General features: G+C 43.5%; 1 protein-coding gene across 2 annotated transcripts in view; it reads right to left on the reverse strand.

Moving 5' to 3' along the window:
* Positions 1 to 13,379, reverse strand: part of syt3 (synaptotagmin III) — a 37,649-nt gene extending 24,270 nt beyond the window's left edge. The window contains exons 1-3 of one of the 2 annotated variants that reach the window (XM_033644855.2): positions 13,048 to 13,379; positions 7,750 to 8,116; positions 5,103 to 5,527 (exon numbers count right to left, since the gene is read on the reverse strand). In XM_033644855.2, coding sequence (XP_033500746.1) covers positions 5,103 to 5,253 — 151 coding nt within the window. In that variant the 5' untranslated portion in view covers positions 5,254 to 5,527; positions 7,750 to 8,116; positions 13,048 to 13,379. The remainder of the gene's footprint in view (positions 1 to 5,102; positions 5,528 to 7,749; positions 8,117 to 13,047) is intronic. The other variant, XM_033644856.2, reaches the window with a different exon arrangement.
* Positions 13,380 to 16,376: the final 2,997 nt, after the last annotated feature.

The following is a 16,376-nucleotide window of genomic DNA, read 5'->3' on the forward strand; positions in this document are numbered from 1 at the left end:
TGCATTTCCTCATGCTTATGAGCTTTTTAATCTGTATCGGCTCAAGGATTGTGTTTGAGGGGAGGATGGGATTGGGGGGGGGGGGTATGGGGCGGTAGAGGATGTGTGTTGGGGAGGGGGGAGTATGACTCATCCGGATGAAAAAGTGTACATAATAAAAGAAAAGCGCAGTTTCAGCACCAGTCTGCCGGACAGTTCCAGCACCGGCCTCTGTCAAAGAGAGCAGAAATGAAAGAGAGTCGAGATCAGCTTCAGAGCTGGGGAACTTTTGTAGTTCTGTTTATGGCTTAGAAGTGCACATGTCGGAGTCTATGATACGTAAATTCATGAATTCATAAATTTGTAAATACCCTCTAAATATTCCATGAATATTTATAAATAAATAGACTAAATATACAATGAATATTTATAATTATCCTGAGCCATTTGAAGTCTCTTTATAAATAGCATGTTTGGGGTCTGATGACTGTCTTGACAAAAGAACCAATCAGAGCCCACAATGAACTGTAGGCCCAGAGCCCTGAACATGAATATTCATAGGTTGTAAGTAGACCAAGAAGACTCATTACGATACAGTGTGCAGATTTCGCACACCAAGTATGCTTCCCCACCTTGCAGCGTCTAACTGGAATTTTTGCCTCTCACCATGTTGGGCTCCGTCCAGACGAGGGCCACCAATTAACAATCCTTCCTGTCTGCGGGCAGGCCAATCATCACCTTTGTGTAGAACAGCAGTGTCTTACCGTCAGAGGAAAATGTTTCTCAAGCCCCCATCAGACCGACAACGAGGCCTCCTTTTCTTTAACCCCCTTTACCTCCAATTTACTTCAATTCAGAGTGTCTTTATAGGCATGACAAAGACATAAACACTGTTAAATCACACAAAAGAGAATGGAATTTTATCTGTAACAGGCTGACAACAAGACTGAGAGCAAATGAGTGAAAACAAGACAACGGCAGCCAATCCTCAAGCCCTGGGGTACATCTTCTGGAATTCGGTTCGCCTTCTGTCTCTCCCCGCCCTCCCTCTCTCTCTTTCACTCACTCCTCTATATAATCCCCTCAAACACCCCTCATTCCTCGCTGTCATTTCTTTTCCCATGCTGTCTGCCTCTGCACGCTCTGACTTTATTCCTCTCCTCAGTGACTGTCTCTTTGTTCGTCACCCCTACCTTCCCTCTGTCGCCCCCCCCCCCCCCCCTCTTCCTCGCTCACTCTTTGGTGAATTATTCATCAGTCTGTGTATGTCATTAATCAGCACTTGTTCAAAAGATATGATTGGGGGGCCGTGGAGGTGGGGGATGGGCAAGGGGACATCGATCTGTCGCGGTGGTGAACAAGACTGGGTGGGAAATGAGAAACAAGGGGTAAAAAAAGGAAGCGAGAGCGAGGCAAGAGAGAACGTGACGATGGAGATCAGGAGACTGGAGGAGGGTAGAGTGAGGGAGCGGGAGGACAGGAAAAGAGGGCAAAGGAAGGATGAGGTAGAAATCATCAAGAAAAGACAGTAGTGATGAAGGGGAATGGAGTGAAAGGAAAAATGATCCCAACCACAGAATGGCCAGCAGGGTCGGGAAAGACAGGGGGAGGGTTGAAAACAGATTGGTGCACATGTTGAAACAGACATATAAGCTGACTGGGTCTATTCTCCCTTTCTGTTTCCTCAGAGGCGGTGGGGGCGTAGGGATGATAGAGTCGATGCAACTACAACGCCATGTGTGAAAGAGTGGAAACCAAACAGGTGATGGTGGAGAGAAAGAAAGGAAGTCCAGGAACGGAGCAATGGAGGAAAACAACCTGACAATGATTTAGAGCGAAACCTAAAGAGGGGAGGGGTTTAAGGATGAGAAAGGTTAATGTATTGATCTGGAAGGGGAAAAACAAAGCGAGGAGGCAGAGGAGTAGGTTGTGTGTGGTTGGCAGATCAGGGAGCGCTGATAAGACACGGCTGTGATCAAACATGCGCAGGGACTGTCAGGGGCCAAACCACTCTCCTCCATTTGTCTCTCTTTAGGGCAGTCGCTGTACCTTCACGAGCACTGATCCTGCCAAAGATCCATCGCTAATCCACAAAGCATAAAAAGAGAGTCGGCGGGTGGGTAGGTGGGTGGGTAGGAGGCCTCTGAAGTGCACCGTGAAGAGGGACTGAGACTCCCTGTCAATCAGTGACTGATGCAAGCCCACTGGGAGTCGTACATTGCTCCACATCAAACACATCCCCGCTGCTTACACAAGACATTCGCTGACAGCTTTCGGCGGTCGCCGTCCTCCAAGGGTTCGGGGACTTCCGTCAGCAAACACCGAAAAAGCACAGCTGGTAAGTGAGGAGGCCAACGCCTAAAACCATGGTGTGACATTTCTTCACAGAGCCATCCAAATCTCCAGCGGCAACATGCAGCCAATCCAGGCTAATCTACACTGAGCCACAGATATCCACGCTAATCTGCATAACAGCGCATTGCTCTTCCAAATGCTTTAATGAGAACCCACACACAATACTCTGCACACAATACACTCAATGGTGCAGCATCATGCACCTACTCAGTTTTGTTAAAAAAAAAGAAGAAGAAATAATAAACAAATATAAATATATTTGTAATCCAGCCCTGTGATAACAATCGCAGAATTGTACTGAGACTCTTTTGGGGCTCGTAAAAGAAATGGGATGGACTTTTACCCTTTTACCGTTACCATTTCAATCTAGCAGATGAATATTTCATGGTTTGTTGTTGTGAGTGCACACTACCTCTAACAATCTCTAAACATGAGCACTCATCTTAACATTTGCCTTCTCATACCTTTTAATCCAACATATGTCATGCTGCTGTACATATCCGCAGCTGCCGAGGCAATGCTAAAATGCTCCTGCTGAAGGTTTTTGAAGTCAATATTCTGGATGTTACCACTTTTATGACAAAACATAACATATTTTAAGTATCAGCAGTCTGTTTTTTGTTCTTGTCAGGGTGTAAAAGCCTGATTCAGACCATAAGGGGTACTAAAAATCTTCAATGGAGCCCATATTAACAGAATTCCTTTTGAGTGGGTGATCAGATCCTTAAAGCTTTTCCCAAAATCTTTCAATATCAAAGACTCGCTTGCTGTAGGCTTGAAAGGTGTCCCATAGATTCAACGTTTCCTTCTTCACAGAATACAGCAGCTGTGGTCTGCTTGGATACATTAAATAAAAAAAATCTGCATCAGTTGTAAATGATGGAAAATGTTGAGCATATGGACAGATGGAGCTGTTAATTCTGCAGGAGATGTTTGAGAAGTTTCTGCAGATGTTTGCCACGGTTTCCACTGCAAAAGCACATTATCATTGGTGTACATTCGAAGGGACATGAATCAAGCTGACCACAGCCTCTCTGTTCTGTGTGAAGGAGATGACTACCCACTTGTACAAGCCACCTTTCAAATGTACAGAGCGCCTTTGATACAGCAAGGGTGGATGAAATATTGCTTTTAAGGCAGGGTGAAGCAAATTTCACTGTGCAGCATGGCTCTAGGGATGGCAATGCTGGTCTGTCTATTAGATGGATTGCTATGAAATTTTGTACAGACATTCATGCCTCCCTTAGGATTAACTGTAATCACATTGGCGGTCCCCTGACTTCTCAGCTAGCACCATTATCAGGTCAAAATTTTTAATTATGACTAAATACCTGATAACTAATGACGTTTACATCAGCCTGTTTGTGTTTAGTGCTAATTAGCAAGTGCACACGGACAGGATAAACAAGGATGGTGAACCTAGTAAATATCACTCCTGCTAAACATCAGCATGATAGCATTGTCATTGTGAACATGTTAGCATGTTGACAATAGCCTCTAGGTCAACGCACTGTTGTGCCTCAGATTATAGCCTCACAGACCTGCTAGCAGGGCTGTAGATTTGTTGCCACATTTCCAATATATGGTGCAACCTTAGACTGTAAAAATAATGGTGTAGCTCCCATGACGTCACCCATTGGTTTGTGGACTCCCATTTTGGTTTTTTGGAGCCAGCAGTGATCATATTTGGGCGTCTAATAGAGGTTGGTGCTGTAAAGGAGCGACGGGTGGATCTGACTGAGAAGCTGAGGACACCATCGGCAGACAGCCTGTCAGGCAAAATAGTCTGCCCTTAATGATGCATAACTTTAACCCTTAATAAAATGTTAATGGCTGAGTTATAAAAAAAAAAAATTCCCTTGGTTTTTTGCACCAGGCTGTAAACATGTTTATTTTCTACAACCAAGGTGGGCATTTAAATATAGGGGGTCTATGGGGATTAACTCGTTTTTGGAGCCAGCCTCAAGTGGCCATTCAAAGAGTTGCAGTTTTTGGCATTTCCCATGCTGGCTTCATTTTTCAGCCCCAGGGGATGCCACTTGGGTACGACACAGCTCCATTAAACTCAGCTCACTCTTTTTTGGTTTGTCATTCAAACTTGTGGATCGTACCTGAAACTTATTTGGAACCACCTTGGTCAAGGTTCCAAGTGAGCTTAGTCGATACTAGAAGGTGGAGTTAAAACACTGCAGACCATTCACTGGTCAAAGACGACCATCCCTAGTGCAGCACAGGCCATCCTCCACTTTAAATAGCCAAGCTACCATCAGTAGCGACTGTGATTTTTTTATTCTCTCAAACCAGATTTTAAAAAATGGCAGCTCACAACACTATGCCGGTACGCTACCTACATTACGCCTTACACCTGAAAAAGTGCAGACGTTCTTCTGTTTGGCTGCCAATTAAAGAATCCAGCAAGTCTTGCTTTGGAGATGATGTCACTGCAGTTTCCAGCAGTGTCGCTATATCTGTTGCTAATTCTGTTGCTAATTCTGTTGCTAATTCTGTCGCTAATTCTGCCTACACTGACAGGATGGTATCCACAGTGGAAAACAAAATGGAGGAAAGGACATGGTACCAAAAGTGAACTGCATCAAATCGAAATACAGTGGAAATGAGGCATTAGTCTTGCTACAAACTATTGAATCCCGTGACAGCAAACAGGGAAAAAGCTTTCTTCATACTCATAATATTGGGACAAAGAGTCAGTCTTGACAAATGCATACGCTGTAAAAAGATTTATGAGAAGCTTCAGGTGTGTCAGTTACCTGTGTCCAGCTGTCTGTTGCGACCTCTCAGCAGGTAGCTGAACTCCTGGCAGCGTTCACTCTGGCTGTAACCTCTCGGGGAGTTGAAGCACAGCTCCTCCACCAACACCAGCGCCTTCTTACACAGGTCTTCATCCCAGTCCCCCGACATCCTCCAATCCGCATCGCACTCTCACCAGCAGTCAGCCAATGACAGTGCAGCCCTCGCCGCCCTCACCTATCGGACGGCGCTTGGGTAAGTAGACTGTTGGCCCGTCCACCTTTTACAAGGTGCGAACTGAGAAAGAGGAGGCAGAGGAAGCTGAAGGGGCAGCGGCAATAAGGCAAGAACACGAGGGGCTCTGCGGGGTGCCTTGGTCTGGATCACAGAGACCAGACTGACGTGCCCATGTGTGACTGAGCGACACCCACCCCTCTCACTTTCCCTGGAAGAGATAAAGGGAGAGAAACTGGCAACGTAAGTGTGAGGACATAAAAGTGTACAAATCAAGTTTTTGGCAGATTGGTCACCTTACCCATTAAGTGAGAGCACTGATGCCAAAACCATCAGTGTGTCCCTGATAGATCATTGGCTCCTGTTCTACATAATATCACTTTAGCGTACACTATGAAGAGTAATGCTAGACAACTGGCATCATGTAAGAGGAGAGAAAACTTGTTGCAAGTCCAGCTAAATGTTAAAGTCTGGTAGATTTCTGTTGACATTGGCAAAAGTTTTATTAAAAGTTCTCCCATATTATGAGAAAACATATTCAGAGCTTATCAGGCTAAGAGCCACACTGCCACCACCACAAACCAAAAGCCTTACTATTGCTTTTATGTTTGTTTGTTTGTTTGTTTTTTAGTTTGGTAGATAATATTTCCAGAGAAAATACTGTCAAGGAGATCTGTGGATTATCCTCATTTACCAAGGCACAATTTCTGCATGGTTGCATTTTTTAAACATTACATTTTAAATGCTTTGAGGACCCCAAATTAATTTCCATTTACCTCCATTGTAAAGGAATGGCAACAGAGGGCTCCTGGGCAAATAAAATCAACATACGGTCTATGTGTGGCCAGAAGAACTATACCAGTTAGTTAATGAGCCTTAACCTACCCTTGAGGTACGAATAAAGTATTTTGAATTGAATTAAAAAGCAGCTAAAAGCTATTATGTTCAGAGGTGTTGATTCTTAGTGGGTTCGGCACTACGAGCAAACCTTTTCACATTAAATTTAATCTAATTCCATATTAATATCATCTAATGCAAGTTTAAATATACCTGAAATAAATGAACCCAGTTTTGAATAAGGAAAGAGTACATTTTATATTTGCTAGGCTTGGGTGGTATCTATTTTTTTATTCCTTCATAGCTTCCTAACATTTCACCGGAGTATATGGGATATTACAGTATTCATGTATTTAAAAAATAAATTTAAAAAAGTAATGGAAAAAAAAGTCCTAACTAATAAAAACTAATAAAATGTTCCCATTTAAAACAGAGAAATACAAATGCACACCTTCATTCAAGTTTCTCTCTTTCACTGAACTACAACTACCCCCTTGCCTTGTTGACTCATCATAAAACATTTTTCACTCAAACTTGACAGTAACAAAAATAAAACTCATCAAACACCATCATCCATTGATCCAACAATTACTCGGGTGTGGTCAAAATAAACCCTTAATACACACAGTTAGATGTGAAAATATTCTGTCTCCACACGCTGTTTTTCCCCACTGTCTCTCTCTGACATTGCTGCTGGCATTTTTTATAGTCCTGTATGTTATCCCCACCACTCACAGTCGCCATCTTTCTCAGCTCAGTTGTCTGTTCCACCAGTGCAGACTGAACTCTGGTGGCAAGTGTTGTGCACTACAATACTTCACCTAAATACAGGATCTCCGTATCAGTTTAATAGAAAGAGAAGCATCTGTATTTTCAACTGCATTGAAAACCATACCCTTTTTTGATACACAGGTACCATAATACCAGGATACCCCCCAAGCCCAATATTTATGTTCTACTTTGGGAAGCAAAGGTGCTGAATGATGGGTAACTTTGTACTAAAGCTATAACTGTGTACTTTACTGTGTGCCAAAAACAAACCTTGCTACTGTGACTTACTGAGTTGCTATCTTATTTTCAGAGTGTATCAATGGACAAACGATGTAGTAAAAGTCTAACTTTCAATTTGCCTAAATGTCAATCTTCTTACTTTGAATAATGCCAGATGCTTCAGTTCTCACTCAACATGGTACATACTTAATTAAAAGGAACCCTACTGTCAATGATCTCCTGGAGATTCAGTCATCATTTTTGGTGTCTCGAATTGACCGTTGGGTCAGTCATCCTGAAACTTCATGTAATATTTCAAAGCAAAACACTCTTTACTGTAATTACAGAGTAATTTAGATAATTATGAGCTGTCTTGTGTTATGTCCCTAAAACACAAATATGCTGATGGAACTACAAACACTGTGAGAGTGAGGGAGACTGAGTACATTTTTAAAAAAAATATTCAACATATTCAGTGTATTGCCTTGAAAAACCACCAGCTTTAGCTTCACATTTTGCTATATAGGTCCACTGTTCTGAAGAAACCAAATGAAAGCATTTCATCAGCTTTTATAATGTCATAAAGCCAGGGTTTGTGTGTTTTACCTTTATTGAACTCGACTGTTGCAGATCTGGGCCATGTTGAATTTGCAAGCCAGAGCGGAGACACTCTTCGTGTAAAATTTTCTTAACAAATAGATTTGGCCGAGGAATGCGGAGTTATGCCTGCAGTGCATGCATAACCTTTAGCGTGTTATTTTCCTAACGTTTCCAAGACCAGAAACAGGAGCCTGCAGACAAGTGGCTTTTTTTTTCTTAACTTCAAAATGGGAACAGAGTTGAGCTCTTAGTCATCTAGTTCCAGCTGGAGTCGGTGGAACACATCAGTTTTCGGGGTCTCTCCAACACATCAGCATGGATTTGAACCCACTGTCGGATAGGTGGAGACTCTTTTGAAGCTCTCCAACATCACCTGAAAAACAATAAAATCAAACAGTCATTTGGGCAAAGTGACACAATAAGACAGACACTAAAAAACTGCAAAACCATACCAAGGTACAAAATCTCCTAAAACTACAGATGGAGGTATAATTAGATGTATTAAGTCTGGCTGCCTTATGTGTGTGCTCCTTGTCCTTTCATCCAAGAGGAACTAGACTTCTTTAGCATACTGTCTTTATTTTTGAACTCATTCTGTCTAAATAAAAGCAGGTCAATGCCCAAACTCCAGTTTCTCACAGTCTGTGAGCCTCCTGGGACTCTGACTGAAAAGAATGTATGCAAAGTTGTGTCTAATAATACAGATCCATTGCAGAAACCCCTGCTATTTGAATATATTTCACCAAAAAACAATCTTGTACAAGCTGTGGTCTGGTTGAAAAATAAATCACTGGCAAAACAATGTTCATGGCGAGAGGTCAGCTCACTTTTCCACTGAGCTGTTTTGTCCTTGCGAAGCAGCGGACCTATTTCTCAAGCAAGGTGCTTCGTCGGACAGGGCAAGGACTATTGATCATTTGATGTATGTTGTTCTGTTAAATGTCAGCGTCAGTCTTTGTGCATTGAGTGGCACCTCCCTAGGAAAGCACTCCTTACGTGTCCATCCGTCTTGCACCCATCAATCAATCACGGCATTAGGCAAAGACATATCTCATTCTGAACAAGTTCCGAAACAAGAAACGCTTCCACTCCCTTTCTAGTTTTCTCCATCTCCTCTTGAAGACAGAAACACCCTTTTCCTCTCTTGTTCGCCCTCTGTCCCTGTCTCTTTTGAGAAGCCGATTGTCACATTAGGATAGTCTGTCAGTCTAAAAGCAACTCAGATAATGCAGAGTCTATTTATCTGTCCATCTCAGCTCAGCCTATTGCAGGAATGAATCAGAAATTAGAGAATCAAAACGCCATCCAGACCTTACATCCTACACCAGCCCTCCTCTCGCCCCCCCAACACCACTCTCTCCCATTAAGATAGTAAATCTGTCTGAGTGACTTTAAAACCCAGGATATCTCAATCTGAGGAATGGCTGTCTGGCACAAAACTGGCCGCCTCAAATGCCAGTGAGAGCATCAGGAGGGAGGGAGAAGCAAAGAAGAAATGGAGGAGACGGACAGACGGAAAGAACGATTGTGTAGCAAGACAAAGAAAGAGGGAGACGGAGAGAGAGAAAGAGGGATATAAGAGATGCTGACATTAAATTGGAGGCGAGACAGATAAAGAGGGAGGGGAAAAAAACTGGAGCAGAGAAGGGCAGGAAAAAACATAGGAAGCTGGCGGCGAGGGGTGACACAGCAACAATGGTAATCAAGGGTTCGGGGATGCAATTTACAACAAGCAAAATATTTACAGAGGCTGGTTATTCACGGATAAATATGTCTTCAGAAGCATGTTGACGAATCATTCCACTCAGATAGTCCCATGCCCAGAAACGCACATTTCTCCTGTAGTGAACAGAGCAACACTAAACCTCCCACAGACACTCCATTGACTGCTGTTCTGCCTGGGATCAATACTCTCAGGGAATGAACACACCACAACAGTCGTACAGTGAGGTCACTGTCCGACTGAGCAGAGGAGACATGATGGCACGCAAGGTCACAATCTAATCACACTACTGAGAAAGGAGAATCAGTATACAGAGGCTCTGTCCAATCACATAACTGAGACAAGAAGGAAACTGAAGGAGGTCAGTGCCCAATTATTGGAAAAGCTGGCCAATAAGATCATGAGCTAAATCTGTGGGTAAAATGCCAGAGAGAACCAGAAAGAAGGGCCAGACACCCAGTAAGCATAAACACATAGAAACCCAAATTCAAGGGTATATCAGTGGGAAAGATACTGCACCCTGCACAGGTGTCCTTTAGTAAGACACTGAGCCCCTGGCTGGCCCTTCCTGTTAATCACTAAGGATAAGAGCATCAGCTAAATGTCTCATTTTTAATGGCTCAGTCCAGCCGTTACATCCTCAATCTAGCTTATAGGCGATGAAGCAGATGAGGCGTTTATATTTGTATCCCCTCATAATGAAGGGATCATTCTTGTATTTGCTCTGGAAGGACAGATTTGGAGTTGCCCTCAGGTGCACAGAGAGCTGAGAAAGAAAAATCCAACAAATTCGAAATGAGGAAGCACATCCGGAATGTGAGGAAAAAAACCAACTCGACACAGTACTGCCATTTCTTATTGCTGGGGCATACACCAATAAATATTTATCTAATATCGAGTGTACCCCCCTCGCTCTTTTTGAGTAGTTGTATTGGATTTCTTATTTTTTGGCTCAGCACTCCCTCCACCTAGAATTCCAGCGTTTTTTCTCCATTGCTCAGAAATTCCACCAAAAAACAGCTACAAACAAACAAAAATGCTCGAGTAGGGCAAATGTGAATTTGATAAAACCCAGGGGGCAGGTTTTTCAGTAACAAGGATCACGTTAGAGAGTGTGACTGAAATCTGAAATCTGTATGTGCAATCTGTCTCTGAGGGATGAATCACACACCTCAGCTGGGTTTGGGAATTACAGTGATAAGGCATTTGAAACGCAGCTGTCTGCTGAATAAGAAGTGGGAGACATTCAGATGCTTACCACAAACCTGTGATCTATTGCAACCCCCATATCATCATAACAGAATTCATTTTCTAGTCAAATTATATGTTTGCCTTTGTAATGAATGACACATGTGAAATGTGAGTCTGCTGCAGTTTTAGATTTTCCAGTTCAGAGGCAACGGGATTGATTTTACTAGTTGAAGCAATGGAAAGAGTTGTAGTATTACATTGAGGTTCTTCTGAATTTAATTTCGCCTAACAATCAGACAAGTTTAAGATCATATCCTTAGTCATTCAATAAAAGTCTCTTTCAGTCTCACGTCCTCTCTCTAATAGGAATTACCTTTGATTGCTTAAATGTCTAACTGTTTTTATGGGCAGAAACGGAACGCCTTCATAATTGCAAAATTCAACTGAGAACAGTCAGACCCTTTTTTGCGTGAGAACAAAATGCTTCTGTAGACAAAGGGGACTAATCCATTGGATATACCTAATAGGATGTTTCAGTCGGATCTCACTGAACCTGCTTTCAAGTCCTCCTATCTGCCGCCACACTCTTTGTTTTGTTTTCATCTCCACCTGGAAGTCATCTTTTATTGAAACTCTCATCCTTGCCCTGTATGCTTTTGTTGTTGTGTTTTTGTTTTTAAGTCCGCAAATTACTCAAGTGTTTAAGCGAATTTCACACTTCCCATGTCCACGCTTCCACGCCAATTTTAGCATCAACAGTATTTCCTTTAATAACGTCTCACTTCCAGTCCGCTGTACTCCACAGACAGGCAACTTGGCCCTGTGACCCGCTCCTTTCTGTTCCAGACTTTGATGCTGTCTGCGCTGCTGTACCCTGCTGGGCCGTATCATGTTGTGTACCATCTCAAATCGATGTACTTGTGTAGCCTTAGATCATCCGCCATTCGTCAGGACTCTCCCTGATTCATAGAGGTCGTGACCTCTCTCCACCAGCGCTGGCACATCCTCCTTTTTGCTTTGCATCACTTCCTTTCGGGGCCACAGCAATGTCTGTCTGAGACAATGCTATCATCGCTCCTCTCTGCTCATTCGGCTGTGACAGATTGATGCACAGGGGTAAACAGATACGGCTACTACAACACATCTTTTTGGTTACTCCAGTGGAGCGGCACTCTGTTTCGCCGGGACAGAGACGGCGCCGTATAAGGCCAAGATTGAGCGTGGGGATATTAATGTCTATTGACTAGAGGTAATAGCTTTGCCGAGCCTCAGCCTCGAGGTTGTTCCTATAATAGCTCCTGGACACCCTTTCAGCTCCTGAACACCCTTTCAGCAAATAAATAACGTGAGGGGGGGAGTGAGCGCACCTTAATATCTGCTTAAGACCATATATCTCTATAAGCATGCAATCAAACACCCGCTCACATCCAAGCAGACACGGCCTCCTTTTTATCTCTACCTATTTCTATCCCACATTCACACATATCAAAGGTTGCTGTTCAGGCTCTCACACCTTTTCCACCACTCTGGGCCTGTTGGAGTTGCAAGTGTCTTAACAGTCTATAACATGGGACAGGAAATAGAGAGCAAGTGGCCAGCCAGGAACCCTGGGATACTGGTGCTGCTCTTCCTGTCTCTTGCACAGCCAGTGGAGCTGCAGAGCGGGACCTATTTACAGACAGGGAGTGTAATCACACACACACACACACACACACACACACACACAGACAGCGGGCCGCCCTCACTTCATTTTTCACCTACCACTATGTCAGAGTCGGTGAGTCAGTGTGTCTCAGTGGTTGGGGTTTTTTGTCCATTTGCATAAATATGGTTCTCTGTGGTGGGAAGCCAAAGCAACTGTGCCTTTGATGGTTGGGGGGAGTGAGGTGGTGGTGGGGGTGTGGGTGGGGTGGAGGGGGAATTACGCACGTCAACCTGTCTTCTGTGTGTTTTCTGCGTGCTCGTGCGCGCACCCCTCTGTCTGATCATCTTATATGTAATAGCGTTTGAGAAAAAAAAAGTTAAATCATCAGTGAGGATTGCTGCCATTGTTACAGTTGTAATACAGATACGAGCCTGTTATCTGTTGTATAGGCTAGTACGTAGCCCGAGCAGGCTGCCTCCACACAACATGCACCCCACTATATGCTCGGAACACATACCTACCAACGGCAGAATGCAATATGGAAGAGCCTGGGTGTTGCACAAATAATATACATTAAATATTAATGGAAAACAGACACATGCTGCTAGATTTAGGGCATATTCAGCAGAGCCCAGTGCGGGATGCAGGATCAAAGGAGAGATGATGCGAAGAACGCACACATCGCAGATATCACAGAGCCGAATGCATGCTGGTTAAAGGAGTAACAAAGGGAATATCTTCCTACCTTGGCGTTGCAGAAACCACTGTCTCCCTCTGTCCAATTTCCGATTTACGAGCTTCTCCGCTGTTTTAGTCAGATGCGACGCTTGTAAAGGGGCATTCCGCCCTCTTTCGCTCTGTCCACCCCCTCTTCTTCCTCTCTGTCTTCTCTCGAAGACGCACCGAGCAGTAAGCCCCGCAACCGGGATGGCAGACTGAGAGAGAGAGAAATGAACAATATGATATCTCTTCCCTCCCGCGTTTCCCTCCCGTTTCCTGTGTTCTCCTCTTATATTCCCCCCACCTCCTTGTGTTTTTTCCTCCTCTCTATTTCACTATCCCCTCCCTCTCACTCTCTCACTTGGGTGCTCGCTCGCTCCCTCTCCTTTTTTCCTCCCTGTGCTCTGAATACTAATACTCTGTCTCTCCTCTCACTGCCTGTACAGCCCGGCCAGTGCTAAAGACATACTGATGTATGTGGGGCGTGAGAGAAAGCCAGAGAGGGAGAGGTGGTGTATGTGTGTGTGTGAGTTGGTGTGGTTGTGTGTGTTAGTGGGAGCCTGGGGGGGGGGGGGGTAATGGCCACTCTCTGCCTGGAGGGCACATGGGTGGGTTAGAAGGGCCCAGGATCTTGTTTGGTCCTATTAGAGCTGTGATTAGATAATAATACCTGCAGATGCCCCTGGAGAGATGGTGGTGCTGGTGGTGCTGGTTGGTGGGAGGATTGGGGGGGGGGGCTCACAAAATGTTACTCCTTTTTATGGTAGCATCCCTGGGATGAGAGGAGGAGGAGGTGGGGATGGGGGAGTGTGAGGAGGAGGTGTTGCTTGGATATCAGGCAGTGGAGAGCAGAGATGGAATGGAGGGCCAATGTCGTTCGGCTCTGAGCCAAAAAAAGGACATGGCTCGTAGCCTGTTTGTATGTGTGCGGGTGATGGTGTGTGTGTGTTTTTGTGTGTGTGCAAACACCATGGAAACTTCAACGAGAAGAGCAGCTGAGGTATACAGAGACCATGATCTAGTTAGAATGAGACACAGTCTTATTGGAGTCATGATTAGATTATGATATTCCGGCAGGCCTCATATAAGGAGAGAGGGGGCACATAAAAATGTTTCTGTGTTTTATGGTAACATCACTGGCAGGATAATGAGGACCCTCCACGGTCGATTGGGAATAGGTTTAGAAATTGCCTCAAAGTTGTTGTTTTTATAGTGGTGTTCCTCAGGGCGCCCTTTTGGGTCCTTGACTTATTCCCAGAGGGGAATCACCTAACAAAATGAGGAACACTGTAATTCACTTATAATTGAATTTGTACATCAAGCAGTGGGAGAATGTAATAGGGACGTAGTTTTGATATCCAGATGTCCAATTCTCTATCGAGTCACATCCATCAACAGAAATCTCATCAAATCTATGAGACAAAATAATTAGAAGACGGCCTGTGTGTAATCCTTCGGGTTAATGAGCTGAAAACATGTGTGAACCCCTGCATTAGGGTTTCTACTCTGCTTGCTGCTGAGACAGTGCCAACTTTAGCAGTTATGTAAGGCAAGTCATCCCTCTGCCCCTCAAGATGTTCATTGCATATGGGCCTGCTGCCATAATAAATGTGCATGGTGAACAGAGTGTGCTTTTGATTCTTGTTCTCTGTGTGATGTATAGCTGAGTTTTCCAAAATCACCAATCACTGATTGCATTCCCTAATTTCTTCAAACTACTGCATGTCTTGTTGTTTTTTAACTGCAAAGGGAAAAAAAGTCAGTGGTTATATGTGGCCGATTGGGAAGCTTGTACATTAATCATTTCTGGGCAAAAGGAAAGTCCTCCTACTGTGAGTCCTGTTGTCAAGATAGAGGTAGGCACCTTCATATTTAAAGACAGCACACTGATGAATTAATCATTCTCACAGACTGTCCTCAAACAACACCTAAAGGGTCACACAGCACAGAGAACATCCAGGTCTTATTCTAAACTTTGGTACGGAAATTTTACACGCATTTGCCTCAAAAATGATCGTAAATTCATGCTTTCTTTAGAAAATGCTGTGATTAATCTGTTATTTATTCATAAAAATGCTAATTACAGGCATCAGATGGGTTTGGCAAATGAGTGTGGAGGGGCACTTGAATTACCTTAGCTTAAGTGAATCCATATTTGATCTTGTGCTTGTTATTATGATAATGGAGCACAAAGATCAAGACAAAGATTTAGAAAAACGTTTGGATTCCACGTCTAAAAAGGGTTACATTAAGAGAGCATTCAGAACTAATGTTCCTGTGCAGCATTTGGTGATCTACATCACAGCTTTTATCACGCTGACAAAATAATAAAATCCTGTCACTCCTTATATCTGACAGTTTAAAAGGACAAAATAATATCTTGAGAGTCCCTTAATGATTTATTACAATGACCACATAATAATCTATTCTCAGTCCTATTACTAATAACTTGTCACACTGACAAAAAAATAATATCATGTCAGTCATCACATATTTGCCTGAAAAATGGCAGAAATGATATTAAATTAAAAAAAATATCCCACATAGTGTAATGAATTACCACCCCGTAATTATTTGTCATTGTCTTCATCATTGTTCTGGAAGCAGCGGTGGTAAAAGACGGATGGAGGATGGAAAAATAGCTGTGTTTGGAACCCCGCAGCTGGCGATGATTGACTGATAAATGAGAGTAAACAGTGACCTCTGTTAACTGTCACAGCAGAGCACAGAGAGAGGCTGAGACACACAACAGAAGAGGACAGGGACGCATAGTGAGGGAATCAGGATACAAACAGAGGGAGAGAGGAGAGGAGAGGAGAGGAGAGGAGAGGAGAGGAGAGGAGAGGATTGAGAGAAAAGAGGACTAAAGGCTTGGCCGACAGCAGCAGATACTGTCAGACCAGAGACCTTGTTTCCTCTAAAGCAGGCGCTGGCATGACAATATTTCTTATACATGGGGCAAATTATCCACTGTTGCAAGTGCACACATAACACACTGAGGCGCTTGCTTTCTCACATGCATACTATACACAGCACTTTGAGTGCATGAATCTAAACAACACACATATTAAAGAAAGTAGACTAAGCATTGCTGGAGGGGAGAGGAGCCCACAGAGTGATTCAGAGTGACTAACGCCATGGGTATTAACTCCATACAGCAAAATGTGTCCAAATTTTAATGTAGTGTTTTGAGGAATGATATTAAGAGCAAAGTCACACAATTTGTCACAAGTTTATTTGCCAAGTGTAAAAGAAAAAATGTGCTAAAGGAAGGTAGTGTTTCCTCAGGTGTTTTTTCCAAGTGTTGTACCTAAAAATATATCACACTGACCACAGAATGAGTCATTTTCCATT

The sequence above is a fragment of the Epinephelus lanceolatus genome, chromosome 18 (assembly GCF_041903045.1).
Source record: "Epinephelus lanceolatus isolate andai-2023 chromosome 18, ASM4190304v1, whole genome shotgun sequence".
NCBI lineage: Eukaryota > Metazoa > Chordata > Actinopteri > Perciformes > Serranidae > Epinephelus > Epinephelus lanceolatus.